This window comes from Girardinichthys multiradiatus, chromosome 13, assembly GCF_021462225.1.
Source record: "Girardinichthys multiradiatus isolate DD_20200921_A chromosome 13, DD_fGirMul_XY1, whole genome shotgun sequence".
NCBI classification, from domain to species: Eukaryota; Metazoa; Chordata; class Actinopteri; order Cyprinodontiformes; family Goodeidae; genus Girardinichthys; species Girardinichthys multiradiatus.
In genome coordinates this window covers 30,360,961-30,388,511 of record NC_061806.1, presented here as the reverse complement: position 1 = coordinate 30,388,511, position 27,551 = coordinate 30,360,961, and the positions used below count along the sequence as shown (strand labels likewise).

General features: G+C 36.5%; 1 protein-coding gene, 1 long non-coding RNA gene and 1 pseudogene across 2 annotated transcripts; 1 reads left to right on the top strand and 2 right to left on the bottom strand.

The window, feature by feature from the left end:
* Positions 1 to 4,035: 4,035 nt before the first annotated feature.
* Positions 4,036 to 18,507, bottom strand: LOC124878935 (H-2 class I histocompatibility antigen, Q9 alpha chain-like). The gene is made up of 8 exons (XM_047383141.1): positions 18,352 to 18,507; positions 14,854 to 15,114; positions 8,678 to 8,956; positions 8,132 to 8,434; positions 7,446 to 7,544; positions 5,583 to 5,600; positions 5,339 to 5,419; positions 4,036 to 4,678 (listed from the first exon to the last, which is right to left on the bottom strand). The coding sequence occupies exons 1-7, from the start codon at positions 18,410 to 18,412 to the stop codon at positions 5,367 to 5,369; spliced, it is 1,074 nt and encodes a 357-aa protein (XP_047239097.1). The 5' UTR covers positions 18,413 to 18,507; the 3' UTR covers positions 4,036 to 4,678; positions 5,339 to 5,366.
* On the top strand, positions 11,513 to 12,572 carry LOC124878945. The gene is made up of 2 exons (XR_007040909.1): positions 11,513 to 11,999; positions 12,096 to 12,572. It is a non-coding gene; the product is annotated as an uncharacterized LOC124878945 (long non-coding RNA).
* A 3,906-nt stretch (positions 18,508 to 22,413) lies between the features above and the next one.
* On the bottom strand, positions 22,414 to 27,144 carry LOC124878940 (annotated as a pseudogene).
* Between the last annotated feature and the right edge of the window lie 407 nt (positions 27,145 to 27,551).

Sequence of the window (27,551 nt, the reverse complement as noted above, 5' to 3'; positions counted from 1 at the left end):
GAAAAATATTTCAGGGTTGAAATATCTGTGCTGTTTAATTATATAATCTAGCTGTTTGGCATTAATGGGGTCCCATGGTGGACTTAAAGACTAGCATTATTTACCTGTATTTTAAAACCATATGACTATCATCATTTAACTGGTTGGCTTTTTCTATTTCATGCTTACAACATAACATTATTAAGATTTGGTGTCTATTTCTAGGAGAGAAAGACAGCTAAGCAGATGTACTCGGAGCCAGTTTTCAACTCTAGAGGATGAAAGAGGTCACATACAGTTAGTCACAGTTGAAGCTTAGCCAGTAGCCATGTCTTGGAGTGACAGAGTTAAACACTGAAAGAAAAGGCCAAGTGTAAATCACCTGTAGAAGGTGAGCATTAAGTTGTAGACAAGGTGTCTGCCTCATGGACTAAAACTGGGAGTTGGTTCCACAGCAGAGGAGCCTGATAACTAAAGGATCTGCCTCCCATTTTACTTCTAGAGACTCTAGGAACCACCAGTAAACCTGCAGTCTGAGAATGAAGTGCTCTGTTAGGAAAATATGGACCAATCAGATCTCTGATGTATGATGGAGCTAAATCATTAAGGGCTTTATATGTGAGGAGGAGAATTATCAATTCTATTCTCGTTGCAGCATTTTGAATCAGCTGAAGGCTTTTAACTGTATTTTGTGTACATCCTGATAGTAAAGAATTACAATAGTCCAGCCTTGAAGAAACAAATGTATGGACTAGTTTATCAGCATCACTCCTGGACAGGATATTTTTTGGCAATATTCCAAAGGTGAAAGAGGGAAATCCTAGAAACTGTTTTAATATGGGATTTAAATGACATGTCCTAGTTAAAGATAACATCAAGTTTTTTTTTTACTTTATTACCAGAGATCAATTTAATACCGTCCACATTGATTGACTAAGCAGTTTCTTCTTCAAAGATTCGGATCCAAAGACGACAACTTCTGTTGAAAATTTAAAGTCATCCAAGTTTTTATATCTTCAAGACATGCTTGTAGACTATCTTAACTGGTTAGGCTCATCAGGATTTATAGATAAGTAAAGCTGAAAATCATCAGCATAATAGTAAAAAGCCCAACAGATTTACTTTCACAAGAGGAGCATTACCGGCTAATGCTACAATACTCCCCTTGATATATATATAAAAAAATACTTTATTAGAAACTGCTTTGTGGTTATTTTAAATGCAATGGACATGGAGACAAAAATGAAAAGTAAAACAATCAAGAAAGGGAGAGAAGGAGAAATAATAGAGGTGAGAAAGAAAGATAAAGAGAATACAACACCCTTGAAGACTGCTTCTATACCTGCAGAAATGCATATATAACAATGTTACTGAAAAGTATACGGTACTAATGAATGCAAGATGTATTTAGTGGCAATCACAGCTCAATATAAAACATCTGTTTATTTATAAACACCTGAATCCAACCACCTGTGGTGTTAGTGTGAGTGTGCTGGTGTATACAAGGTTTCTCCATAAGAATATTTAATAATGAGTGTGAGGAGACACAGGCCTGCCCCCCAGGACCTGAGACAGACACCCAAGGGCCCCCCTGAGCACGGGAACCCAATGGAAGAACCACCACCTGACCTACCGCAACCCCCCCAGAGAGGAGCAGAGGAGAAATCCAGTGGAACCAACCAGCATCTACAGTGCAGAAGCCCCAGGGAGCTCCAGCGACGAGCTCACAGGGCCTGCCGGCAGCTGGCTACACCAGAGGAAATCCAGCCTTGGCACATACCAAAGCAGACAGCCACGGACATAGAGAACCACCAATACACCAGCGGGCAGAGACCCCAGCCACCGCCAGGAGGTGTGACGGGGAGGAAATAGGACCCACATTTGATGGGTGGCCTAAATGATCCAGAGGAGGGAGCCCCATAGAGTGGAAAAGCCCAAGGATGTGTTTGACCCGGGTAAAAGGAATCCCAGGGAATTCTGTACATTATTTTTCCATTGCTCAGAAAGGCCACGTACCATTTATTTAAATCAACCTAATGACGTACGGGGAAGTTGTGAGGATCTTGGTGAAATATGTATTTTTTATGTACAAGGAAAATTTTAAGTGCTCTGATAATCCATACTCCATAAAAATATTTTCTTACTGAAGTGTAGCGAAACAGTTTATAATTGATGCCTATATTAACTTTAAATGTGAAAAATTTCCAGCAAAAAATACTCAGTTTTCTGGTACTTGCAGTTATTCACCACATGCCTACAAAACGCTGTATATTCCCTTTCAGCAGCCACAAACAGATAACAAGCAGTGGGAAATCCCAGAGTCGAGAGCCAATATCAGGCAGTGGTTAGTGGGGAAGTCCTAGTCCAACTACCCGGTTAGCTTAGCTTAGTTTAGCAGCCAGAACCGCTTGTAAACGGAACTCGACTGCTCTGAAAAGTCAGAAAAAACATTAAAAATAGTCTCATTCTTGACGAACTGACTGCACAGATGAAGTTTTGAGGTCTACTTTTGAGCTTAATAAGATCTTAAAACTACCTTTTTGTGACAAATTAATGATGAAAAAGAGGTTATTAGGCATAGTTAGGGTCTGTACTAAGATTGTTGGTGCTGATTTAATCTGGTCTTCAGAACAAGAGTGACTAAGAGGGCAGCATCAGTTCTCAATGACCCTCTGCATCCTTTGCACACTGAGTTCACACCCCTGTAACAGAGAATGCATTGCAATGGGGCCGGCTAGGCAGACCACATGGGTTATACAAAGACATTAGGCTCAATGGCATTTCCTTTCGTGCCCTGATGGATACTGGCTCCACTCTCTCCTTGGTTTCACCAAGCACGCTGCCTGGCACAAGAACCCCAAGGCCCCGAGGATGGGCCCTAACCAAGAGATACATCACTACAGCCACAGGTGAGCGCTCCAGGATGAAAGGCTGGCAGGTCCTTAACGTAGAGGTGGACGGTCAGAACAGCAAACACCTGTTCTGGCAGGCAGACATCCAAGACCCCTACATTATTAGACTGGACCTGCTGACAACATAGGGGGGCATAATAGATGTTTAGATGTTACTACAGTCACACTCTTGCTGGGTCACAAAACCATCCAATTCCACCACCAACACAATTGGTAGACACCAAGTGCGCCACCAACACGAACAGTTACGAGACCTGCTGGAGGTCTACATTGACATTTTTGCTGCCAAACATGAGGAGTGTTCCCACACCAATCTAGTCCAGCACAACACTGACACCAGTGAGACAAGACCCATCCGTCTGCAGCCCCGTCATCTGCTTTTTTCAAGGCGGACTGCGACAGAAAAGAAGATCAAAGAGATGCTAGAGGCTGACATCATAGAGTCTTCAAACAGCCCCTGGGCAGCACTGGTGGGAAATAAAGACAGACTGGTGGTCTGATCATACTCTTGACTTTATTGCTGGGTCCACCTGGTTTAGTTCCCTTGATCTCCTGAGCAGACTCTGGCAAGTGGAACTAGAAGCCCGCCCCAAGACTGCATTCACCCTCGGCCAAGGACTGTAGCAATTTAAAGTAATGCCTATTGGCCTCTGCAATGCCCCAGTTTCCTTCGAACGCCTGATGGTGAAGGTGCAGGCCCATGTCCCACGAAGATGCTGTGTTGTCTACCTGGATGACAATCTTGTCCATGCAGCCAGCTTTAAGGCTGCCCTGGCCAACCTTCATAAAGCCAAATCTACAATGGAATGGTTCACAAATAAACACAAATTCTTTACATAACTGCACATTTAAATAGTGTAAATAAATCACTTGATGTTTTCAATCTGTTTCCCTGAATGATTTCTGTATGTGGGTCAGCAAATTAAATATGGGTTTGACAATGATGCTTCGAAAATTATTAACCTATATAAAATCATCTAAAAGTCAACAAATAAAATATACAGGAAAAGGTCAAATAAAAACATTTTACTCCACTTTGTTGGGTAAGTTACTGTTCAAGAAAACCACAAAAGTATCTTTAGGTCAGACTCATTGGGTCAGAACCTCAGCCTTGTCTAACAATATAAAAAAAACAAAGAAATGCTGGATTTGGAGGAAATTTATTTAAATGCAAACCAAATTTACAGAACACCAATATACTAAACCCAACAATAGAACTTATTTAAGCCCCAGATCATGTTTATAAAATAGCAAAAAAAAAATCCTTACACAAACTTTTTCATGTCTACCGGTACATCAAATAGAAAAGATTAAAGAAAAAAAAAACTATTTTAAAGCTGTTTTAATCAGAAGTAAAATAAAAATGAATGACAGACAAAATAAACTATATTTAGCTGAAAGACTATGAAAGAAAATATATAATTTACCCAAAACAAGATATTTTTGAAAGAATTAGGTGAACAGCAACACATCTAGAAATTAAATTCAGATATGAAATCATCACCATGATAAAAACTTAACTCAGTGGTTATAATGAATATCTGACAGCTAGATTAATGTATCTGTAGTTGATTGGATCAGAACAGTTTAACACAAACAAAACTTACTATCGTTACACTAACAGGAACAGTATCTAATATCTCCAATTGTTTTAACTTCCATTTTTACAATATTCATCAATTTTATCACTGGATTCACGTCTGTTAAAATTTAACATGAATTACATTTCACCAGTAATAGAGAGAGTGGAGCTGTTTCTTGTTTCAGTGCAAACTTTATCCATGAACCTGCAGAGACAGACAAAGATTTAGTTAAAAACAAAGTGCTGGAATTCAATGTTTAATTAAGTTTTAAAATCCTCTCAGTTGTTTCAACCAACAGATTTCTAGTTGGATGTTTCCTGTTATTCAACCAGATGTAACAACCTGTTAAGATCTGAGAGCTTCATCATTTATCTGCAGCCTCATTTTCTATAATTACACTTCTGCATGATTTTGTTTTGGAAATATAAATTACATATCAATCCCATAATTGTCTTCTAGAATATTAAGTTATTCCTTATGATCCATAAAGGTGTTCTATTAATAACATTATTAACTGCCTTTTTTATGTATGTTTAACGAAGTCAGAATATTCAGCTGCTAAACATAATAAATGGGTTATATGCAGAATCTATTTTCCTCTTTCCAAAGAGTAAAACTGAATAATCATCTTCCTAAAGTAGAGATTCCTTATTTCTGTCATTGATTTATCTGATAAACTGTTATAAATGTTTCTAAAATTATCACTCTTTTTAAAAACATTAACTTTATAATCAATGTCCCTTTTAAAATTATCAAACCTTTTTCTATTTTTCTAACATGCCTCAAACTTTTACAGGAAATAAAATGTTACATTCAGGTCTTATATTTATTAAAAACATCTTTGTTCAACATTCAGCAACTCACAGCTTTGTGTTGTCCTGGTTCTGTTTCTTCATGGTTCTGGAAGAAACTTGGTTTCCTCTGGGGCCTGAGCGTTCTCCACAGCTGTAACGTCAACAAGCAGGTGAATTAATGTTCTGCTGTAAACTGATGTAAAATGTACAGAAAATGTCCTGAAAACATCTCCAGCACCATAAAACAGAAAGACTTCTAGAAAACACAGAGCTAGAGATAAAAATAGATTAGAATAGAAAGAGGCTTTACTTACGAGAAGGAGGACGCTTGGCTGAAACAGACAGAAAAACAACTTTATATCTCGTCTTAAAAGATCCTTTCACTTCTATCCTATTTCTACAGATGCGGCCCAGTAAACATTTTAGATGAAAATGCAGCTAAATAAATGGTTCATAGACTTCTAGGCTCAGTTTGGTAGATATCTGGTTTAAAAGTTGAACATTGATGAACATCTAGAACTGAGAAGAAGTGAGGACAACAAGTTAGCTTGTCTGAAACTGAAGATGCCTCAATTTCCTGTCTCTTACCAGGAAGGTATCAGAATATCATGAATGACGCCAATAATATTTAAGCAGATTATTATTCAGCAGATTTAGCATTTATTTATAGGTGAATTGAGACTATTTTATACAAATAGAAATGATGTTTCTTATTGTCTTCAGAGATATTCTGAACGCTGAATAATCTCTGTACTACTAACAATATTAGCTACAGAGGAGCTTCTGCTGGATGAGTGAAGTTCTGCTTGGAGACCATTAATACTGATTAACTGACATTTTTAAGAAAATGACCTGATCTTCAACTCTGGTAAAATCCAGCAAACAGCAACCAGTACAACTCAAATGTTTAAAGCCAGATTTGTTGCTGCACACTGATATTATTACCACGAAATCACAACTGAAAAAATGATGAAATTCATTCATACTGAAGCTGTTTTTTTAAGTTTAGGTTTTCTGCCATTTTTCCATGATTTACAGCTTGTTTGGACCAGGTTTTATTAATCATGTCTATTTCCAGTCTTCTACTGGCTTGTTTCAGCCGGCACAGCTCCACTCTACTTGGTACGGTACCAGTTGTGTTTCTAATGACCCGCTGGCTGCTGAAGCCCCGCCTCCAGCCATCAGTGTGGTGCACTGTGCTGCGTGAAATCATAAAAAATTTAATGATTAAATAGAAAATAAAAACAAACTAAATACTAATGTTTGTATTAATGTATATGCAAGAATGTCTTATTTATGTTTTTATGCCTAAAATGATCCAGTGGGTTAATTATCTGGACCACAGCCCAGCCAGAACTTCTAAAATAAGGTTCAGGGGTTCTGATGTGAGGGGGTGTGGGAGCAGAAGCAGAGAGGAGAGACGCTGCTGTCTGGACTAATGAAGGTCCAAAGTTTGTCTGAAGAAGTTACAGTTTTGGCCTTTATGAGGACGTTTTTGTCTCATCCATGGCAATAATGAAGACAAGGACATTAAAGCACAAAACTGCTGACTTTTGACCGCGGTGACATCAGTTTTAGGTTGGATATTGGACATTCGTGTTCTGCACATTCACCAGGGTCTTCCTCCAGTTTGATCCAATGCATTCAGTCTGATTACAGGCAGCTGCTCTCTGCTGCTCCCTCTTCCTTTACATGGTGGTTCGCTGAAGGACCATCAATACATTTCTGAACCAAAGTTGCTGTTTCATGCTGGTGTTTTGTTTTGTGTGTTTTAGGGGGAAATGTTTGTGTGTCTGAACCGCTGGTTTTAACGGTGAAATCAGCTGTTAATAAATACAGCGTGTTGCCTCTGTGTAATTCAGAAAGCTGATGTGACAATTTTCTTTTCTTTCAGCCTTCAGGCATGATTTATAATTGTCATCAGTCAGTCATTTTCTATACTGCTTCTTCTATAGTGGGTCACGGGGGAGCTGGTGCCAATCTCCAGCAGTCTATAAAAACTGTAATGGAAACACTCACAAGGCAAGCAGAGTGGAGTAGGGCCAAATCGAGCCAATGAAAATGGGGCATAAATGTGGTCAATATTACCCTCTAATGTTTAAATCAGGTCTATTTCTCACTGACTGAAGGTCAACAATCAAAGTACATGAAAATGAAGACAAAATATCGTCTCTCACCGTTCTTCTTCTTCTTGTAAACAATAAATCCAATCAGACCAAGGAGACCAAGGAGAACCACAGCAACAACAACAGGGATGATCAGATTGATGGTATTTGCTGTTGAGAAGATAAACCAGGTCAAACTCATGCAGAGTCACTGGTTTGTTCATGTCTTTTATCCCAGTTTGTCTGAACACCAGGACCAGGTTTTATCTTTGTTCTTCTGTTGCTGGTTCTGGTTTCTGTTCTCTACGTTTTTCTTACACTGAACAAACTCACACCTCCATTAAGCTTCAGTCTATTTCCTTCAGTTACTATAATTGTGAGGTTAATTCAATAATAATGCACATTGATTTTCAAGTGTTATAAAGCTGTTAATTCAATTAATGCAGTGAATGGTTGCATAAAGTCTAACATCACCTAAAACCTCTAAATGAATAAACCTGAAAGTTTTTATTGAAACTGGTTTTTACTGACAATAAAAAGAAGCTCAAACACCTGGAGTCGATTGTATCAGCATCAAATCAGGTGTTTTAACTTTTATTTTATGGTTCAGGCTGAGATAATGATCCAAACAAAGAAAGCTTCTGGTTCTGAGCCCTAAAACTGAATCTAAATTTAAAAAGACGATGAAAGCAGACAGAACTTTGTAATCAGCAGATATCTACCTATAAACACATGCAGCTCTTTACACCATTACTTACATTCATTGGTCAAGATCCTTGTTTTCTCCAGTCTGTGGGTGACGTCTTCTTTGACTCCAGAGAGCTGAAACACACATTCATACTTGGTCCAGTCTTCAGCTGCAACAGAGGACAGATCTATGTCCACACTCATCTGGAAGGTCCCATCATTGTTAGGGAGGATCTCTCCTTTGTCCACACCATCATGAACCTCTTCTCCATCTTTCCTCCAGAACATCTCAGCTCTGTTCGGGTAGAAACTTGTAGCGTGGCAGCTGACTGGAGAGGAGGAAGTCTTCTGGAGAAAGGAAACTGATGGAAGATCTGGAGATGGAGACACAAAGTTCAAATATAACCAGTTTATAATGATTCATGTCTAATGAAAAGTACATTACTTGAAATGTGTCAGAGCTGGAGACGAGCCTCAGATACACAAACAGAACTGAGTCCAGTTTAAATGTAGTGAAGAAGTTGGTATCTAGATGAGTGTTATAACATTACCTTTGAGTAATTCTAGTAAAACAAGGAATTTAAATAATAAAATAATATCAGGTTATGTTACTATACCTGTTCTCATCAGAGAGCTCCTTCCATAGTTAACATACTTCTTCAGCCCCTCAGGACAAATCTGGTTGAGGTAGTTCTTATCAGACTCCAGCAAAGCTTTGTTATTGTTCCATTTGTTTGTAGTAATTGTAGCCTGTTGATTTGGAGCGATCCATGTGTTTGTCTCTGCGTTCAATGTTAGAAAGTCTTCCCCATCATAGCCAACCTGATCATACCCAGTAACCTGTCCAGTCTCCTCATCCCACTCACAGCCGTACATCTCCTGGTAAATGTGGACACCTAAAATACAGAGAGAGAAAACAGAAACTAAGACGAGTTTTTGTTTATTACTCTTTTAACACCAGATTTTATGAATTAACACAACAGTCATCCAAACATTGCAGACATCTTAGAGAGAAAGAGAAACCAACAGAAACTGCTGAGAAAAAGTTATAAAAGTTATTTATTATCATCCAAAGAAACCTTCATCATATACAGATCTACTGTCTGCAGTTTATCTACATTGATTAGTGTAACTTAATGAGACTCAGAGGTACATAGACATTGTGACTTTTGAACAGGTTTATCTCATCATTAATTTAGTTTTACATCATGTTCATCTGCAGACAGACAGCGAGGTGACATGTCTGAGGAGAACGTTTTGAAGTGAGACGTTACTGTGAGGTTTCTGCTCAGAGTTCTTCACTGAAGGAGAGTTTAGGTCCAGTTTTGATCACTGCAGCATCAGTTTCTAGTCTTCATCTTCCAGCAGTAACTCTGATCTTCCTGCTGGTTCAGCTCCTCTCAGTCAGTCATGTTTCAGCTGATCTTCAGTCGCTCCATCTGTGTTTCTTCTCCTTCAGTTTGTTTCTGTCTCCTCAGAGGTTCTGGAAAGACTCCACACATGGAACCAAACACCTTGTCCACAAATTGACTCTACAACCCAGAACCACTGACCCAGGACCTCCTCCTCTATAAAGCAGCTGTTGAACATGATGGGTTCTTCTGCTGATGCTGGGAAAGATCTTCCCTCCTGATCAGAGGAGACCTGATTAGATCTTCAGTTCAGACGACAATAAACTGTTTGTGATCAGTCTGACAGTCTGAGCTTCTTAAAGCTGCCATCAGTCTGATCTTCAAGCTGCTTCTGAATCAACACACAGTTCAGCTGCTCTCAGGTCAGTATTTCTCTGTGCTGCCAGACGACTGAAGGAGCAGAAACCTGATTGTAGCTCATGAAGCTTCCTGCTCACCAGACAAACTGTGTTTCTGCTCTGAGCTGCTGAGATGTTTGTTAGACGAGCGTCTGAAGAAGATGAAGGACTTCATTCATAGAAACGCAGCTTCATCACAGCAGATGTTGTGGAGAAAAAGAGGTTCAGGGAGAAGCTGCAGTAAGGACCTTCAACCCTGTCTGAACTGTTTTACTGTGTTTTCTACAAGGGTTTCATCCAATCTGCTGAACCTGAAGGAGAACCTGCTTCCAGCTGCACAAAGTTCTGATTCCCTCTGAGTCTAGAGATGGTTTTATCTGCTGAGCTTCACTGTTAACAAACACTTGATGCAGCTGGACTTCTTCTGTCTCCTGGATGATGTTTCTCCTTTGGTTCCTGTGTTTCACAGTTACTGAGAGGAGGACCACGCCTCGGTTTAACGTTCCTCTCATGTTCCTGTGATGTGACCTGCTGGTTCTTCTACAGCAGCAGAGGTCCAACTCTTCTCCATCAGCATGGAGGAGACAAATAATCCTGACCCGTTTCATTCCTGTCTGTCTCTGAACAGACGGAGGAGAAAAGCTGCGTCTTTAACGAATGTTCTGGATCAGAGCGGTTCTGGTTCTCCTGCTTCACTGAACGTTTCTGATCCACAATAAAACACCTGCTAGAAACAGTCAGAGTGTTACATGAACACACCGAACCGGGCTTTAACCGGATCAGACCATCTCAGCTACAGTTTCCACACCTCTGAACTAAAACGGAACCAGAACATATTCGGACCTTTTTTCCCACCAATGAGGCGTTTCAGTTTGGTTAAAGATCAGCATGGAAACACATGAGGGTCCGCAGTGTCTCCAGGTTGGAGCTGCTGCAGCAGGAAGTGGGCCAGCAGGTTAGTTGGTGCTGCTCACATTAAATGTCAGGAAGCTGGAGAACAGCAGAACATTTTCCTGAAGGTCGTCTGATGTCTGGAAGTTCTGACATGAAGGTTTTCTACTGACTGTCAGTGATGGAGACACAGAGTGGAAATCATCTAAAATATCAAGTTTTTCCTCAGATTTTAGGTTTTCTTCTTCATTTGGAGCCATTCATGGATTAATCTGCTCCTTGTTTTATTCTTTGACCCAAATATTTAAACTATTCAGGACATGTTTTATTTATTAGAGGAAGATTATATTTCTATTTGATGTCATATTAGCCATAAATACATTTTTATGATCACTAAATTATTTCCAACTAATTTAGCATCAAACAGATAATTGATGTTCCTGACGGCACCGACAGCCATCAGTCATTTTAACCTGATTTCATCTAATCTGTAGTTTTACTTTTTATTTATTTACCAAACAAACTGAGTTCAGTCCAGTAAGGTTCTGCTGGTGGTTTGGTTCAGTCCAAATGGGCCCATTTTAGTGATGTTCTGTCTGTTAACTTGATTTAAACTAATTTCCACTGAGAACAAACAGTTAATCGGGCAGCATCTCCATCCTGCTTGGTGCGGCTCAGCTCGGTCCAGAATCTGGTTCTGATGGAGCGGTTTCCTGTGGGCCGGGAAGTTTAGCTAAAGTTCTGGTGGATAAAGTGTTCCTAATATCTGCTGGTTAGTGTGAGATGAACAGAACCACTGGGCAGAGATCTACAGTGGTTCTGATCTCAGAACCTCTTTAGGTGTGGGAGGTTTTTCCTTTGGTTCTGTTCTTCAGTCTCTAACAGCAGAACCGGGTCATTGTCTGGTTCTGCTGGTTCTCATCCAAACAGCCACGTTCTCGTCTCCTTGGTGTTGGTCAGTGAACAGACTGCTGGGAAATCTTCTCCATCATCACCTCTCTGATCGTGACCTTTGACCTCTCTAGTCTCATCGTTGTTCTCACAGCCAAACATGTTGTGGAAGATGTGAGCAGCTGAGAACGTCTGCAGGAACATCTCAGCACAAACTTGATAAGACTGAAGGTCACATGTTCCTCACAGCCAATCAGAGGATGGAAATGTGTTTCTATGGCAACATGTGGAGACTTTAGAGACAGCCGTCAAGAGTCAGATCCTAACAGTCCATCTCCTCTCTCCATCACAGAGCTTCTCTGCCTCCACTAACACTCAGCTTATTGACCCTGATGAAGATGATGGAGGTCCATTTGAGCTGCAGGAGCAGAACCACCCTGATGAAGATGATGGAGGTCCATGTGAGCTGCAGGAGCAGAACCACCCTGATGAAGATGATGGAGGTCCATGTGAGCTGCAGGAGCAGAACCACCCTGATGAAGACTCCTGACCAGCAGACTCAGACCAGACCTGATCCTTCCTTTAACATCACAACAACTGAAACTACACAGAAACATCATCAGTTCAGGAACTTCCTCTTCCTGTGAGGCTCTACAGACTTTAACCTCCAGAAGGTTTTCTAGAAGCTTCCACTGAAGGAGAGTTTAGGTCCAGGGTTTGATCACTGCAGGAACATCAGCACAGAAACAGGTTTTATTTCACTTTAATGTTCCAGCTGAGATGAATCTCCTCTCTGGTTCTTTCTGAAGGATCATCATTGCTGCTCCTCTCCTCTGATGATCTCACAGCTCTGCTCTCTCTGCAGCTTTAAGGCCAACAGATCCCAGAATAACCTTCAAAGTTAAAGATCCTGCAGCTCTTCTGACAACAGAACCAGAACACAAACTGAAACCAACACAAACTCCATCTGGACTGACTGGTGAATGGAGAGAAGAACCAGCTAAAGGTCCAGTTCGTCTCCCAGTGTGGATTCAGCAGCAGATCTTCTCTCTGTGGAGTGTGGAGACTCCTGGACATGAACCCTGGTGGCCGTCTGAGAGAAACGAGGCTGATCTACCTGAAGGCACCACAGCTGCTCACAGGAATACAACCACTCATCTCTCTGGTCTGTTCTGGTTCTGTTTGGACCCAGATCTTCCTGTTTCAGGGTTCCTTCCCTGTTTCTCAGTCATGCTGCTGTTTATGGAGACGCTGCGTGGCCTTCAGCAAAAACTAACTTCATGATTTTATTCAGTAAAGAGTTAAAAGATCCAAGAGTTTAAACGTTGTGAAAACTTGAAACATTTTGACTGTTTTCTGTGTTTCCAGTTTTTAATCAGTTAAAATGAAATGAAGCTGCTGTATAAATGAAATGTGAAGCTTTGCTGCACATGTTCACACTGCAGCATCAGTTTCTAGTCTTCATCTTCCAGCAGTAACTCTGATCTTCCTGCTTGTTCAGCTCCTCTCAGTCAGTAATGTTTCAGCTGATCTTCAGTCGCTCCATCTGTGTTTTCAACACCAAGTAACTTTCTGACTCACTGTGTGATAAAATCTGTTACTGATCAGTTTGACCGTCTGAGCTGCTTAAACCTGCAATCAAGTCTTTTCTTTTTAAATTCTACGTTCAGTCATATTTTCCTACTTTTAGTTGTTTTGTCTCATTATGTTTAGTTTGTTTCTCAGTTATATTAATTGTTTTTACTCATTTTTAAATATAGTTTCCATGCAGAGAACACAGCTGACATACAGCTCTGTGGATGTGAGGACAGACAGACGCTCTCACTGTTGTTCTGACAGTAATTAAAGGTTAACTTCAAGGTTTTCCAACCAACTGAAGCAGAACTGAATCATGAGTGTAAATCCTCAGAGCGCTCCAACTTTACACAACAAACAGATGATTTGAGGCAGAAATCAGAGAAATACAATAATGACAGAAAATAAAACCACTAGAAATACCACCAAGCTACTAAAGAATATCAGTCAACTATAAAAATGTCCAGTTTACAGTTTTTATTCCTTTTTCCAGCTGTAAAAACTGTAGTTTAAAATAATATTTAACAAAAAACACAGATTATTGTACGTATCATCAAATGTTAGACGAGAAACAGTTTAATATACGATTCAGGATGTTTTTATTATTTATTTCAACTTGATTCCTGATGTTTTCTATAAAATAATCTTTATATTTATTGTGTTTAATGGTGTAATTTTAATCAAAGTTGCTGCAACATTTAATAGATTTAAAAACAAAATAAGAGATAAAATATGTAATAAAGTTCACGTCTATAACTGATCTCAGCTCATCTCATTTTATTCTCATATATTTTTAATATTTTAATTTGTCTGATTTTTGTGCTTCTCTAGATAGAAATGATGCTCTCAGCATTGAACAAGGACCACTTATTAAAAGTTTAAAATAAACTCTGTTATTATTTTATAAATGAAGCAACTTTCACCTGGGAGATAAACTGCAGTAAGTTTTAAAGTTCAGAGAAGCTCAGAACTCTGACAATGACTTCATGTTTAAACTCCTCCATTATTTGACCTTCATTCTGACATCAGTTTCATCAAACACCAGAACCAGATCTCCTAAAGAGGACCTGAGTTATAAACTAACACTGAGTCAACATTAATACATACCTGCTCTAATCACATTCAACTATAGTTTCTGTTTAGTTTCTTCAGTGAAGGATTCTGTACATCTGAGTAATTCAGAAGGATTTCCTCAGAAATAACTAAAATAAAGAGGTTCTGGTGAAAATAAAGAACTAAATATTGATGCTATATTTAAACCTTTAAAATGGAAAATATTAGGAATTTAAACAATGTTTAATATCACTGATAAACACTGATGATGAAGATATGCTGCTGCTACTGAAACACCACATTTTACTCAATTTAGCTTCTAGTTCTAAACAAATATTTAATAATTTTATTATTCCTGGAAGTGATTCATTCAGCGTTATATAGGTTAATAAAATGAGTGACTTTATTTAAAGTTTATTTAATTTTAACAATTGTTCAACTTTATATTTATTCATGGCTAAAGAAACTGTTCAATGAAGTATCTCCATTTGTCTCTCTGTACTGTGTGTGTGTGTGTGTGTGTGTGTGTGTGTGTGTGTGTGTGTGTGTGTGTGTGTGTGTGTGTGAGAGTGCATCATATATATCTGTCATAAACAACACAAAAAAAAGATTCATAAATAGTGAGAGACGAACCTCCAGTTTGGTTGAAGCGCTGCTTTGCAATTTCAATATTGGCTTTGAAGGTCTGCTGGTGACCCTGACTGTTTCCAGTCTCTGTCTTCCAGTACTGCTCATCAGTGTTCTTCTCCATCCAGTCCTGTTTGGGCTCTGCTTTCTGGGTGTTGCTGTCATAGTAAACCATCTGAACATCATCAACCAAACCAACAGCCACAAACTCTGGGAAGTTTGGGACTTGAGACGATCCAGTGTAGAAATATTTCAGGGAGTGGGTCACTGGAAAAAAGACAAGATTCTGATTTGAGCTTAAAAAATAAAACTAAAATAATTTAATTCACCACATTTGTTTGCTTACAAGTAAAATGACCAATAGCATAATAATTATTAAAAGATCATTCAGAAAGTGTTTTATCTTTCTTTAAGGATGTATTTATTTGATATAAAATATTTTGTAAAATAAATATTAAACTTTAAAACTTAATGAATTCAAAACATTATTTTATCGTGTCTCAGAAACGTTTTTAAAGCTACGAGTTTCATCAAATGTTCTTCTTTCCCAAGTAGATTGTTTCACACATCCTGACCTTTATTTCATATAAAATAGAACAAATATCCACCAACTTCAACCTCAGATATTTCAGATTTTATTAAGATTTTACTTTCTATCATTTCATAAAGGTTCACCTTCAGTTATAGAGCTATATTCACTTTTTTGTAGTAAAATAAAAATAGATTGAACTTTTTATAAAAAGGTATATGAAGATAACCTTCATGCAATATACTTTGTAATATTTAATCATTTTTGGCACTACACTTTAATATAATCTTAAGTTTGGTTTATTTATATAAAAATCACTTAATTGAACCGATTATTAATACTTTCTCAACTCAGCAGAGGATAAACTAATAATTCTGTTACAAATTATGTCAAAATTAACTTGTTTAGTAAAATATATTTTCTTTTGAACGATGAGCTGATATAGAAATAAAGTTAAAATACTTTGGCTGCTGCTGATATTATTAAAAATAAAGTAATGATTCTGACCATCATGGTGAATATTGACCTCTTTCAGTCGGTTATTGAACCCAAAAATCTGCTCCTAATGATGAAGGTTTAATCTGACAGATTATATTGCTGGATGATCAGAAAGGACTGCATAGATTGGGCTCCTGCCTTTTATTAAGGACCTAAACAGATTTATAAGTAAACATATTTATAATTTCAACTAACAGCTGCATAATTAATGAACAAATGAAAATGGTATCATGACAACGTTGTAGGCAGATAAGATAATCTATAGTTAGTGAAATATAATTTCCCCAATTCTTGGGAATTTGGATAAAACAGGTTTTAATTATGAACATAAAAAGTTAAATTACAGAATCTGAAGGTCTATCATTAAACTCTAAGGTTAAATGTTCTGGTCCAACCTCCTCATTTTCTATTTCTTTTTATGAAATAGACATTCTTCCAGTTTTTATTTAGTTTTAGTCAACAGACACAATAAGAAGATAATTATTTATATTTAATTGGTCTAAAATGTGTTTAGAGTTTTTAAATCATTATCTGGCATTCTTAGTACAGATATATGCTGTTAAATATTCTTTTTTGTTCATTTTTATACAGTTTTATTCAGTTAAAATATCTAACATTATACAACATTTACTTTAAGCCTAAATAGAATGTTTTTTATTCAACAAAAACATATTTCTGTATTAAAATAGATTATTACTTTAAAAACTCAACAGCACTGAAGAAACATATTCATGCCCCACCTTATTTATTTTGAACATGACTGACCCCTGAGGTCATCAAATCAACCTTTATTAGATGTTTCAAGGACCAGGCTGAAGCACTGGGCTGACCGGGCTTTTTCAGCAGCAGAACCTCGACTCTAGAACCAACCTCCTTCAGACCTTCACTCCACCACTGACCAGACATCTTTACATCTAAGCTTCAGACGTTTGTTTTCAGGCAGGCTTTTAATATCTAGTAGTTTGGAGGCTTTTTATCTATGATTATTTTCCTGTTGTCTGTTTTTATGTTTTTGATTCTGTTTAGTGTTTTGATCACTTTAGCCGGTTGTTTTAAAGACCTATATGGATCAATAATCAATAAATGAATGAATTTGAAACAAATAAAACTCTCTGCTCTCATAGCTTTCATCTCTCCAGAGTATTTTTCTCTTTCTTTGTTTCTCCTGCTTTAAGCTGCCTACTCTGAGCTCCAGTATGGCCTGATCCACTGGGCTGTCTGGGAGCTTCTGGGTGATCTGAGCCCCTTTTATTCAAATCATTGAAACATTTTAGCTTCCCTTCCTCCATCCTCTTCCTCCATCTTTCTCTTTCCGTTCTGAGATACTCCTCCTTTAACTCTCTGTGTATTTTCCTTATTATTTTGATATTCACTGTTTCTTCTCCTTCTCTCCTCCACAGATAGCTGCTGTCTAGCCAGAACTTCCTAAAATACATGAGGTCAAAGTTGAGTGAAATGACTGTGAAACTCTGAGGAATTACAGTAAATGTTAGATTTGGTTAAATGTTGTCAAGTTATTTTCATTTTGCTTTAGTCACTAAAGATGCATAATCTACAAGAGATATTAATTATTATTATTATGTAGGTTGGTAGTAGGTTCACTGTGTGCCTCTTCGAAGGCTTCATAGTGAATTAAGAGAGGAAGAAACACCTCATCCATCTTGTTTCACCTCCACCTGCTACATCTGACCTCTTCTTAAAATGTACATTTATGTCCTAATCTAATAGTTTTATAGAAAAGAGATGGTTCTGAGAGCAGCTGTGTCCATAAATATGAACAAGTTTAAGAGAAAATAAACTTCCAGGAGCCTGAGTGATCTTAAAACATACAGAAGAGCTGAAGGTTTGAAAATAGGTCCTCAGGAATGTAGTTGACCTTTTAGTTGCCTGATTTTATTAGTTTTTCTAAATGTTTGAGGTTGGTGACGAATATGTTCAACAAATTTTGAACAACCACAAAAAATAGTATATATTGTTCAAAACTCACTGTTTGTAGATTTTAATACATATTACAGTAAACCCTTTAATGTGATAAATATATCATTTAATTAAATTATTATATTTAGTTTTTAATCAACTTGAAATGATTATGTCCGATCCGAGGACAACTGATTTTGTAGGTAATGTGTCAGCATTTAATATAATAAAAAACAACAAACTATACAATAACCTTACATATGTTTTACATATCATGTTTGTGTTAATTATTAAAGAGTAAATAACAGAAAGAGAAAGATAAATGCTTTACTTTAGCTAAGTAGCAAAATGTTACTTTGTTTCAAAAATTATATTTATTTCAGAATCAACTGCTTAGATGTTAAAGATTTTATTAAACTAAGGATTTAATTAAACTAACTGTTTGGTTATTAGGCTACATAATAAACCAGAAGTTTACCAGAACTGTACAAATTCCTGAATATTAATTTATAACATTCTAATAAAACAAGGCAAGAATAAAAAATATATTAATAACTTACCAGCAGCAGAGCTGTGTATTCCCAGCAGAACAAAAACCATAAAGGGGAGCATTTTGTCCATTTTGTCCTCCAGCACAGCGGTCCAATGTCTTTGTCCTGATAAACAGACTGAGCTTCTAGTTCCAGAACATCCCTCATCTAGGACGTAAAAGGGGCGTCAACATTAATCAGAACCAATAAGAAAACATTCTGACGGTCGACGTCACTTAAATCTGGGTAAAATTGAGCTGCTGGGGTTGTCAGCGAAAATGAAACTAAAATCTGCTTCTTTTATCACAAGATCTCAGATGTTTGTGTTTGATGGTCTTAATATCCTGGATTTTAGCGCCATTTCTTTCTAGCTGGAAGTTTCTTTATATTTTAGTTTTTTTCCCTGATAAAACAAGAAAGAATGTCGTTATAGTTTCATGTGTCAAAGTCCAAAGACCATTTTAATTCTCATTTGTCTGACTTCAATAATTGGCCTTATTAAATAATGAATGATTACTGTCATTTTTTAACACAATAATAATAATAATAATACATTTAATTTAATGGGTCTTTCAGGGCAATCAAGGTCACCTTACCAAGTAAAATTCAATAAAAGCAAAATCATATATAGGAATAAAAAGAAACCAGAAGACAAAATAAAAAGGACCACGGTGCTTGATGAGGGTCAAAATGCTTGTTTGAACAGATTAAGTGTGATGAAGGGCGCCCTCTAGTGGTGAAGGATTACACACATTTGACTCTGAGGCAACAAATACTAAAAGACACAAAATTATTACTGAGAAATGAGTTGTTGACACTTTAAATTTTGATTATTCATCTGTAGAAACATAATTCTTATTAAATGACCACATAGTGGACTACAGGCAAAGAACTATGAAGCAGGTAACAAAGTACTATACTACATTAATAAATAATCAGGGAATGAAAATATGTATTTTATTCACTCATTATTTTAAAAAATGATTTTTTTTTACTTGCAGGAAGCTTTAATCAGATGATATTTGAAAGATTTCAACAGTATAACTGAAACACAACATTAATTTTTGTCTGCTTCTCTCTGGTCTTTTGGGTCTGGTTGTAAAAACATCTTTAAATCCATCATCAGTTCACTTCAAATGTCACTGAATCAAACACTGAAACATGACCTCATGAAATGTTAACTGGCTTCAGCTTTTATTTATTAGGAAAAACATTTTAAATTTAACAGAATGGAACATTTGATTTTTATTCATCACTAAATTTCAATTTTGAAGCAATTACAGAACAAAAATACTTTTTTTGCATAACTTCACTGTTTTTTGTCATCTTATTTTTATTCTCCTCTGTAAAAATAAACCGAGATCTTAGGACATTTTTCAGTTCAGTTTTTATCACACTATAAACTAAGGAAGCATTAATTTCCTCTGAGTTCAGCTTTGCTGTGAAACAAGAGGAACCAGCTGGAGGACAAGAGGAGAAACTTTGAGGGAAGATCTGGTGAAGAAAAGGAAGCAGTTTAGTTTTCTGAAATATTATTTGCTCATTAATTCAGTTTCTGTCAGATGTAACTCATTTTGATTGCTTTTGCTAATAAATACATCAAAAGAACTGTCTTACAAATAAAAAAGATAATAAAAAAAAGAGTATACAAAGAGATTACAGGCATAAAGAGATGCTGGAGTTGGAGATGTTGAAAAACCGTTAAAGTAGTGAAAACTGAGGACAGTTGGGCTAAACTGAAAGTAAGACTTGTGATATTTAAGTGTAGCATCTAAAAATGAGATAAATATACAGATAGTATTAAAGAGAGAACAGAAAAATCTAAGAGTTTTCAAAAATAATATCACAAAATAATATAAATTCAAATAATTAAGTACCTTCTCTAACTTAGGTAATGTCAAACCTGTTCTCATCAGAGATCTCCTCCAATGGTTCACATCTTCTGCCACTTGAGACAAATCTGGATGATGTAGTTTTTCCTGTTTAATCAGAGCTGTCTTTGTTCCACTTGTGTTTGGTGAAGAAAACTTGATGTTTTAATGACCCACGTCTCTGGCTTCAGGTAAAATATGATAAAATCTTCTCCATCATATCTGTACTTTTCATAACCATTAATATTATTAGTTTTATTGTCCAACACAGTCTGCTGGTGCTGCTTTCACAGTGACTCATTACCTGAATATCAGCTACAAACCCAGGAGACACAAACAGATCTTACAAAATGAAGAAACCACTTTGGATCAGCTTCTCTACATTCATTCAGCCATTTTATTCCAGTTTCTGCTAATTCCAACTCAATCACCCCTCATGCTTCTTAACGAGATACTGATTCCCCTGAACACAACAGCAGTGAGAGAGACTGATGGAGAGAACGGCAAGAGGCATGGAGGCTGTGACTGAAAATCAAAAAACGCACCAAATATTGATTTCTAAGCTCTGCTCATGTTAGAACATGAATTAATAAAAGCTTTATTGTTTTTTTCCAAATGACCCGGCCTATAAATGGGTCAAGCTGAAAGAATCTTAATCCTCATTGTAACCTTACCAGATAAACTTGTAGTTTATTATTCAGGTTCTGATACTAAACACTAACGTAGTGAACTTGTCTGTTGTGGTTTCTTGTATTCTGAGGAGCAGCAGAACATAAGAGGTCACCATGTTGACCTTAGTATCTGGGATGGATCTGATCTGATCAACTGCAGCTTTTCGGTCCACAACAAGAACATTGATCTGCTCAGTGACATCATCTGTATCCAAGCAGTTCTGACACTTTGAGGTTGTTAACGAAAGTGAAATTAAAATGCATCAATTTTTAATGTCTTTTTATTTTATTTAGAAATAATGTGACTCATTGTTACTGTTCAAATCCTTATATTTTCTAAACTATTAATGGTACCAATTAAAGTGCCTTAAAATCATAGGTTGTCTAATAACGTGTTGATGTCGTCCAGATCCACAATGAGCAAAAGGGACGTGATAACAACGCCCTCTAGTGGCTTAAATATTCTAGACTGCTGATTTTAGATTTAAATTCACTTTTATACTGTTTGATTCCTTGTGTTTGTCCAAGAAATCCTCCCCCTTTTATTTTACCAAGCAGACTGACTGGGAAAAATGACAGAGAGACTTTTAAAAGGAGAACCTGACCAGATCACCTTCATCATGGTGACACACCTCAGCTCCTGCTTCAGTCAGGTTTTAGTGAAACTAAATCTTCCCTGTTCTGCTGCTACATTTATTTTATAACTTCAACTGAAAATAAAAACACTTCAGGCCTTGTTTATAAATCTATCAAGCTGTAACCTTTGGGATGTAGTTTATAATTAATTTCAACTATATTTAATGAAAAATGTTTTTTGATTACAGTTTTCCTCCAAAAGCTGACAGGATCGTCTTTTGATTAAATGTAACGTTTCTGTTTGTAGGGATGCTCCTGTCTGTTTAACCACATAGGAAAAAATCTCTTCTTTGATGATCAAATGTTCTGATTATTTATAATCTATGTTTTCCTTTCAACCTTCACATCAGGCAGATTAGTTTTAAATGATAATTGTCTAAAGGCAACATTGTTGCTGTTTGTGAAAAATATTTTTAAGGGATTTCTGACATGATGTCTGGTTTCTATATCTGGGAACCAGCCTCAATAAAATAACTGAACATATTGGTCAAATATTATATTAGTTTACAACCTCTGTTGCCACACAGTGAACCTGCGGTAGAAACTTACGCTGTAAATCAGGGTAATATCTGCACATTTTAAACTCTAATAAAGACAAAGGTCTATTTGACCATAATGTGACATTTTCCAGTAAAATGATACAATCTAGTTTATACAGCAAAAAAGATTATTGTCAATCTTCTTTTAAAACTGGAAGCAGTTAATGTGATGATCCCTTGATGTTATTGTTTTTGGTAGAAATATTTCTGTCTATTTTTAGAATTTTCTTAGTTAATATTGTGTGTTTTTTTTAGGTTTTAAAAACATAATCTTGGTTCTTTTTAGGCTTGAAAATTTACCAATGAACAGTAGCTAATACAAACAAAATAATTTAAAGGAAGAATAAGCTCTTTGAAAAAAAATTAAACACCAAGTTTTATAAATGAAATTCACTTTTTATTAATTACTAACAAAACTACGGCTAAGATTTTTTTTCTAATTTCAAAACTCCAACAAAAGATAAGAAATCAAACATTTGAGAGAAAAAGGACCTGTTTTACATTCTGAATTTTTTATGTTTAATTGCTTTGTTAAAACATTTGTATAAAAAACATATTTCACTTGTATTATTTACTGAAATGCAAGAACATGATGATTAACAACAAAATAAATCTTGACCAGCATAACCTTTTGATATATTTACACACAAAGTGAAGCTACTGTCACAGTTTCTCATCTGTTGACAAATCTAAAAATTATTTTATAAATCAACTAAAAGTGAAGAAATTATGCATATTTAGTGAAACATCAAGTCTCGTCACATCTATGAAGTATATGTATCGTTTTTGAGGTGCTCCCATTTTGTACAGTGTGTCTATTGTAATGAATAAGTGTAAAATTTCACTGTCTCAGTTTGAAGGTTGAATATTTTCTACAGTTCATGGATGCCTCTAAGTGGTGAGATATTTATTAGTGAAATTATTCATGAAATATTTAAAACCGTTTTGCCTTTGGAGCCACTCCAAGCATTTAACATGCTGAGGTAAGTGATTCTTCATGTAAGGCAGATAAAGATAGTGTGATCACGGTGTTTAACAATGAAAACAAATCAGGACAAACGTACCGATGGAAACGCTTGTGAAAGTTTAATTTGCTCTGTTAACACTGTCACCAGAATTGGTCCTAATTTTAGTTTTTTCCAGTTTGACGATGATGTCTTCATTGACACCAGAGAGCTGAAACACACATTCATACTTCATCCAGTTTTCAGATGTCTCTGATGAAAGATCTACGTCAACACTCATCTGGAAGGTCTCATCGTTGTTGGGGAGGATCTCTCCTTTGTCCACACCATCATGAACCTCTTCTCCATCTTTCCTCCAGAACATCTCAGCTTTGTTTGGGTAGAAACCAGTAGCGTGGCAGCTGACTGTAGAGGAGGAAGTCTTCTGCAGGAGAGACACTGATGGAAGATCTGGGTAGAAACAAGGAACCAGTTTACAGCTTTTCTCTAACATTATTTACACAATAACTTCGTTTTTGTCAGATCTAATGTGGTCTGATTTCTACTTGTTCTCATCAGAGATCTCCTCCCATAGTTTACATACTTCTTCAGCCATTCAGGACAAACCTGGGTGAGGTAACCCTTAGTTTGTTCAACCAGAGCTCGGTTATAGTCCCATTTGTGTTTGGTGATGAAAGCTTGAGGTTTTGGAGCTATCCATGTCTTTGTGTTCAGGTCAAATAATATAAAATCTTCTCCATCATAACCGTACTGTTCATATCCATGAATTTACCCCGTTTCATCATCCCACTGACAGCCATACATTGCCTGGTAAATGTGAACACCTGAAAAACAGAAACATAATATTTTATATTAAACAACATGATGAAAATGTTTTAGACAAAAGAAACATTTGTAGAACAACTGTGGCTCAATGATGGAAAATACTCAGCAGTTTGTACTGAACATTTAGTTGGATTCTGGTATAAAGTTTTTTTAACTTCACATAAATTATCGAATCATTTCTGGACTTAACAATTACAGTTTTTGTATGAATGCTGCAGACATGTTTTCTCATCAGATCCAGTTTTGAACAGCAAAGGGCACCAAAAACTTTATGTGTTTTTACTTGCAAACATGCTGCTGCTTTGAGCCTCCAGGCCAGCAGGGGGCCCCCAGGAGTGCTTAACTTCTTACTGAGCATAGAGCTTAAAACATTTTAAATTTGTAGTTCATCAAGAATATGTTCCAATTTTAAATTCATATAAACAAGTTGGTTAAAAACGTTAAATTTACATTTATGTCAGATAAAATAACTCATGAATGTAACAGTTAATCATAAAAAAATTATTTTTATAGTTTGATAGTTATATTAATTAAATCTTAAATTAATGTCACTACAAATTATTTCTGCTCCATGTGTCTGTTCTTAGGTCACTAATTACCACATAAATGACAGCAGGAGAAGTCAGATAAATAACCCTGCTTCTACAGTTTATTTTCTGCCTTTTAATTAATAAAATGTATTAGAATTGAGACACAATATAAATTTGTGTTTGGAGTTGCATACAGATGAGGTCCAGCTCTGATTAGAGACAAGAACAGGTAAACTAACCTTCAGTGTAGTTGAACCGCTGCTTTGCTATTTCGAGGTTGGTCTTAATGATTTGCTGGTTCGTCAAACAGACCTGAGTCTGAATGTCCCGGTCCTCCACTGTAAAGTTCATCCATTCCTGTTTGGGTACGTTTCTGTTGGTTCTGCTGTCACAGTGACTAATCTGAATATAATCGACATTCCCAACAGACACGTATGCTGGGAAGTCTGGGACTCCAGAAGATCCAGTATAGAAATACTGCAGAGAGTGGGTCACTGTGAGAAAAGTAAAGGAAAAAGATTATATTATTTAAATGAGTTTTGGTTTGTAGTAATTTCATAACAGCTCGCAGCTGTAAGATTTTTATGAATCATTCTTCAATATTATTTCTCTCCTACTGTTAGAGAAGACGCTAAAGTTTTCCTCAAGCTGCTGCTTAGTTTTGTTTAATGTTCTGATTATTTTATTCACAAATTGTACAAATCCTGAAATAAAATTACATAATTGGTCATTTGTTTATTGTCATTTCTCCACACAGAGAAAAGTTTGCATCAGAAAGATAAACTCTGGTTGCAGATTTATTTCACCAACCCCAGTAAACATCATCGTACAGTTAATCCAGCAAATTCTATCAAACTTAATGTAAGTGGATCCAAAAGATAATATCAACTGTAAAATGATTTAAATTATAGTCTAAATGAGGCTCATAACTTCCTCTTGGAGAACGTCCATCCAGGTCTTCATCTTCTCAAACAAAACATTAACATTTTATATATTTGGATTATATTATGAATGTGTCTTTAAAGAACTAAAAGCTTTAAAACATAAAGCATTTTAACTCATCTTGGCCAAATGTTTTATTTTCCAGGTCATAGGTTTCATGTTTGCATCATCAAAATAAAAGTTTAAGAACAAAGAATCAAGCTTCTTTTTGTCACTTTAAACAAAATATTTGACCTCAATTATAATCATTTTGTATCAAGATAATCTCACTCTTTGTTCAATAAGACGTTTATTTGATGATGTTGGTCTAGAAACATCACAAAAGGATGTAAAGCTCTTAATGTGTCCTCCAAGCTGCCTTCATGTTCCTGTCTGGAGTCCCTTTAATTATTTACATGAGCTAATATCGCATCTGGATTTAAACATTAATTTTTAGGTCAATACAACGAATGGGAGCTCAAGTGGTTCAAAATTATTATCAGGTTTATACCCTGAGATTTCTGTAGTGATGTATATATTTATATTATGTTAATCAGTCATAAATAGAGAAAATAACTGGTTACAGATTGCAGGTAATCATGGGGTTTTAATCATATTTTAATAATGCCTTGAAACTAAAACAAACATAACCTGCTTTATGCAAACCTTTAGAGCTGGTTTCAGAGTGTTTAATGACAGCTGGGAGAAGCATTGATTTTAGTTTAGACTCGTTGCTTTAGTCTGATTGGAGCCACCTTGGTCTGGAAATGTAAAATAGTTCAGGGACCCATAAAGACTTTGTATTTATTATAGCTTCAAAGACTGAAAGAATATTCTGCCGCCTCCCCGTTTTGATCTCCACCCACTGACCTCTAAAATCAGGAAAATCAACATGAGAGGGAAGTGAGACCAGATTAGTGGAGTCAGCAATGTAACATCAGAGCATCTTCAAGATTGAACATCTTTCTATGAAGGTCTTTGCAGGATTTGTAGTTCAAACCAAAACCAAAAGACAGTCAGTCGTCCTTCGTGCAAAATAAAGTTAGGAGGATAGAGACACAATCACTCCTCATGTTTGTTTTTACTTTATGTCTGAACACCAAGGGACTGTGGCTCATTGGGTGGAGTAGTTATCATACAATGATGTTAGTTCAATTTCAGCTTCCTCCTGCCACATGTCCATGTGCCCTGGGGCAAGGCACTTAACCCCAAGCGTGAATTTGGCTCTAGTGTAAAGAACTTGAGAGTTCAGCAAGCCTGGCCCAAGGTTGAATGGAGACTTAAGCAGAATTTAATTTGAGCCCCACTTCCTGTGAAGAACATCACCACTAACAGTGTTTTGTTTTTATTTTACCTTTATTTTTATTGGATAAATATCCTGTAGAAATAAAATATTATTTTCATAAGAGACATGTTCCAACATTATCTAAAATAAAGGTTAAATACAAAATCACAGTACAATTGCATATTAGACAGTGTCAAAGTGTTATAATAAATGTGATAATAAAATAATCATAAAGCAGCGGCTAAGTTTGCTTCTGCCTTGGACCGGTTCTGGTGGTCAGTATGACTAGAAAAACACTATAAATTCAGACCATTTACCAGATAATAAAACGGTAAAACAGGGAGATTACTAGTCACGTTACTTAATCCCTGACACCTCAACTTAAAACAAGTCAATGTGGACAAATGTACCAAGAGTTTTAATGTTTCTGTTCCTACAAAAAACATGTCATTAGTAAATATACAGAATTTTTATAACAATCATTTAAACATAATTGTCTCACCTGCTGCAGCCCTTTTTAATCCCAGGAAAACCAGTAAACAGAAGAGCTTCATAGTAACCTGGGTGGTAACTGTAATAAACTGACTACTGCTGTGTTTCTGTGTCCAGAGGACGTTGTAGTAAATGTTCAGCTCTGGTTCCTTCTGTAAAATAAGGAGAAGTGGAAGAAAAACACCAGAGAAGCCAATAGGAGTTTACTGAAAGGATTAGTCACTTAAATCTGGGTCAAACTGTAGCTTTGAGGTTTTATTTTATGTCTTTCTGTTGAAGTGATGTTTTTTTTCCTCACTTTTAAGTGATGCTGGATTTCTCTGTAGAACAAGGTGCCCTGAAATCTCTGCTGAGAACTTCCAAATATGGGAAATAATGCAAAACAACTGAAGGAGGGAAGCTAATTAATACGGATGAGCAGGGAGTCCTGGGAAATAACAAAACATCTAATTAAACAGAAAAAGGTCAACTAAGGAACATAAAGAGGGAGGAAAC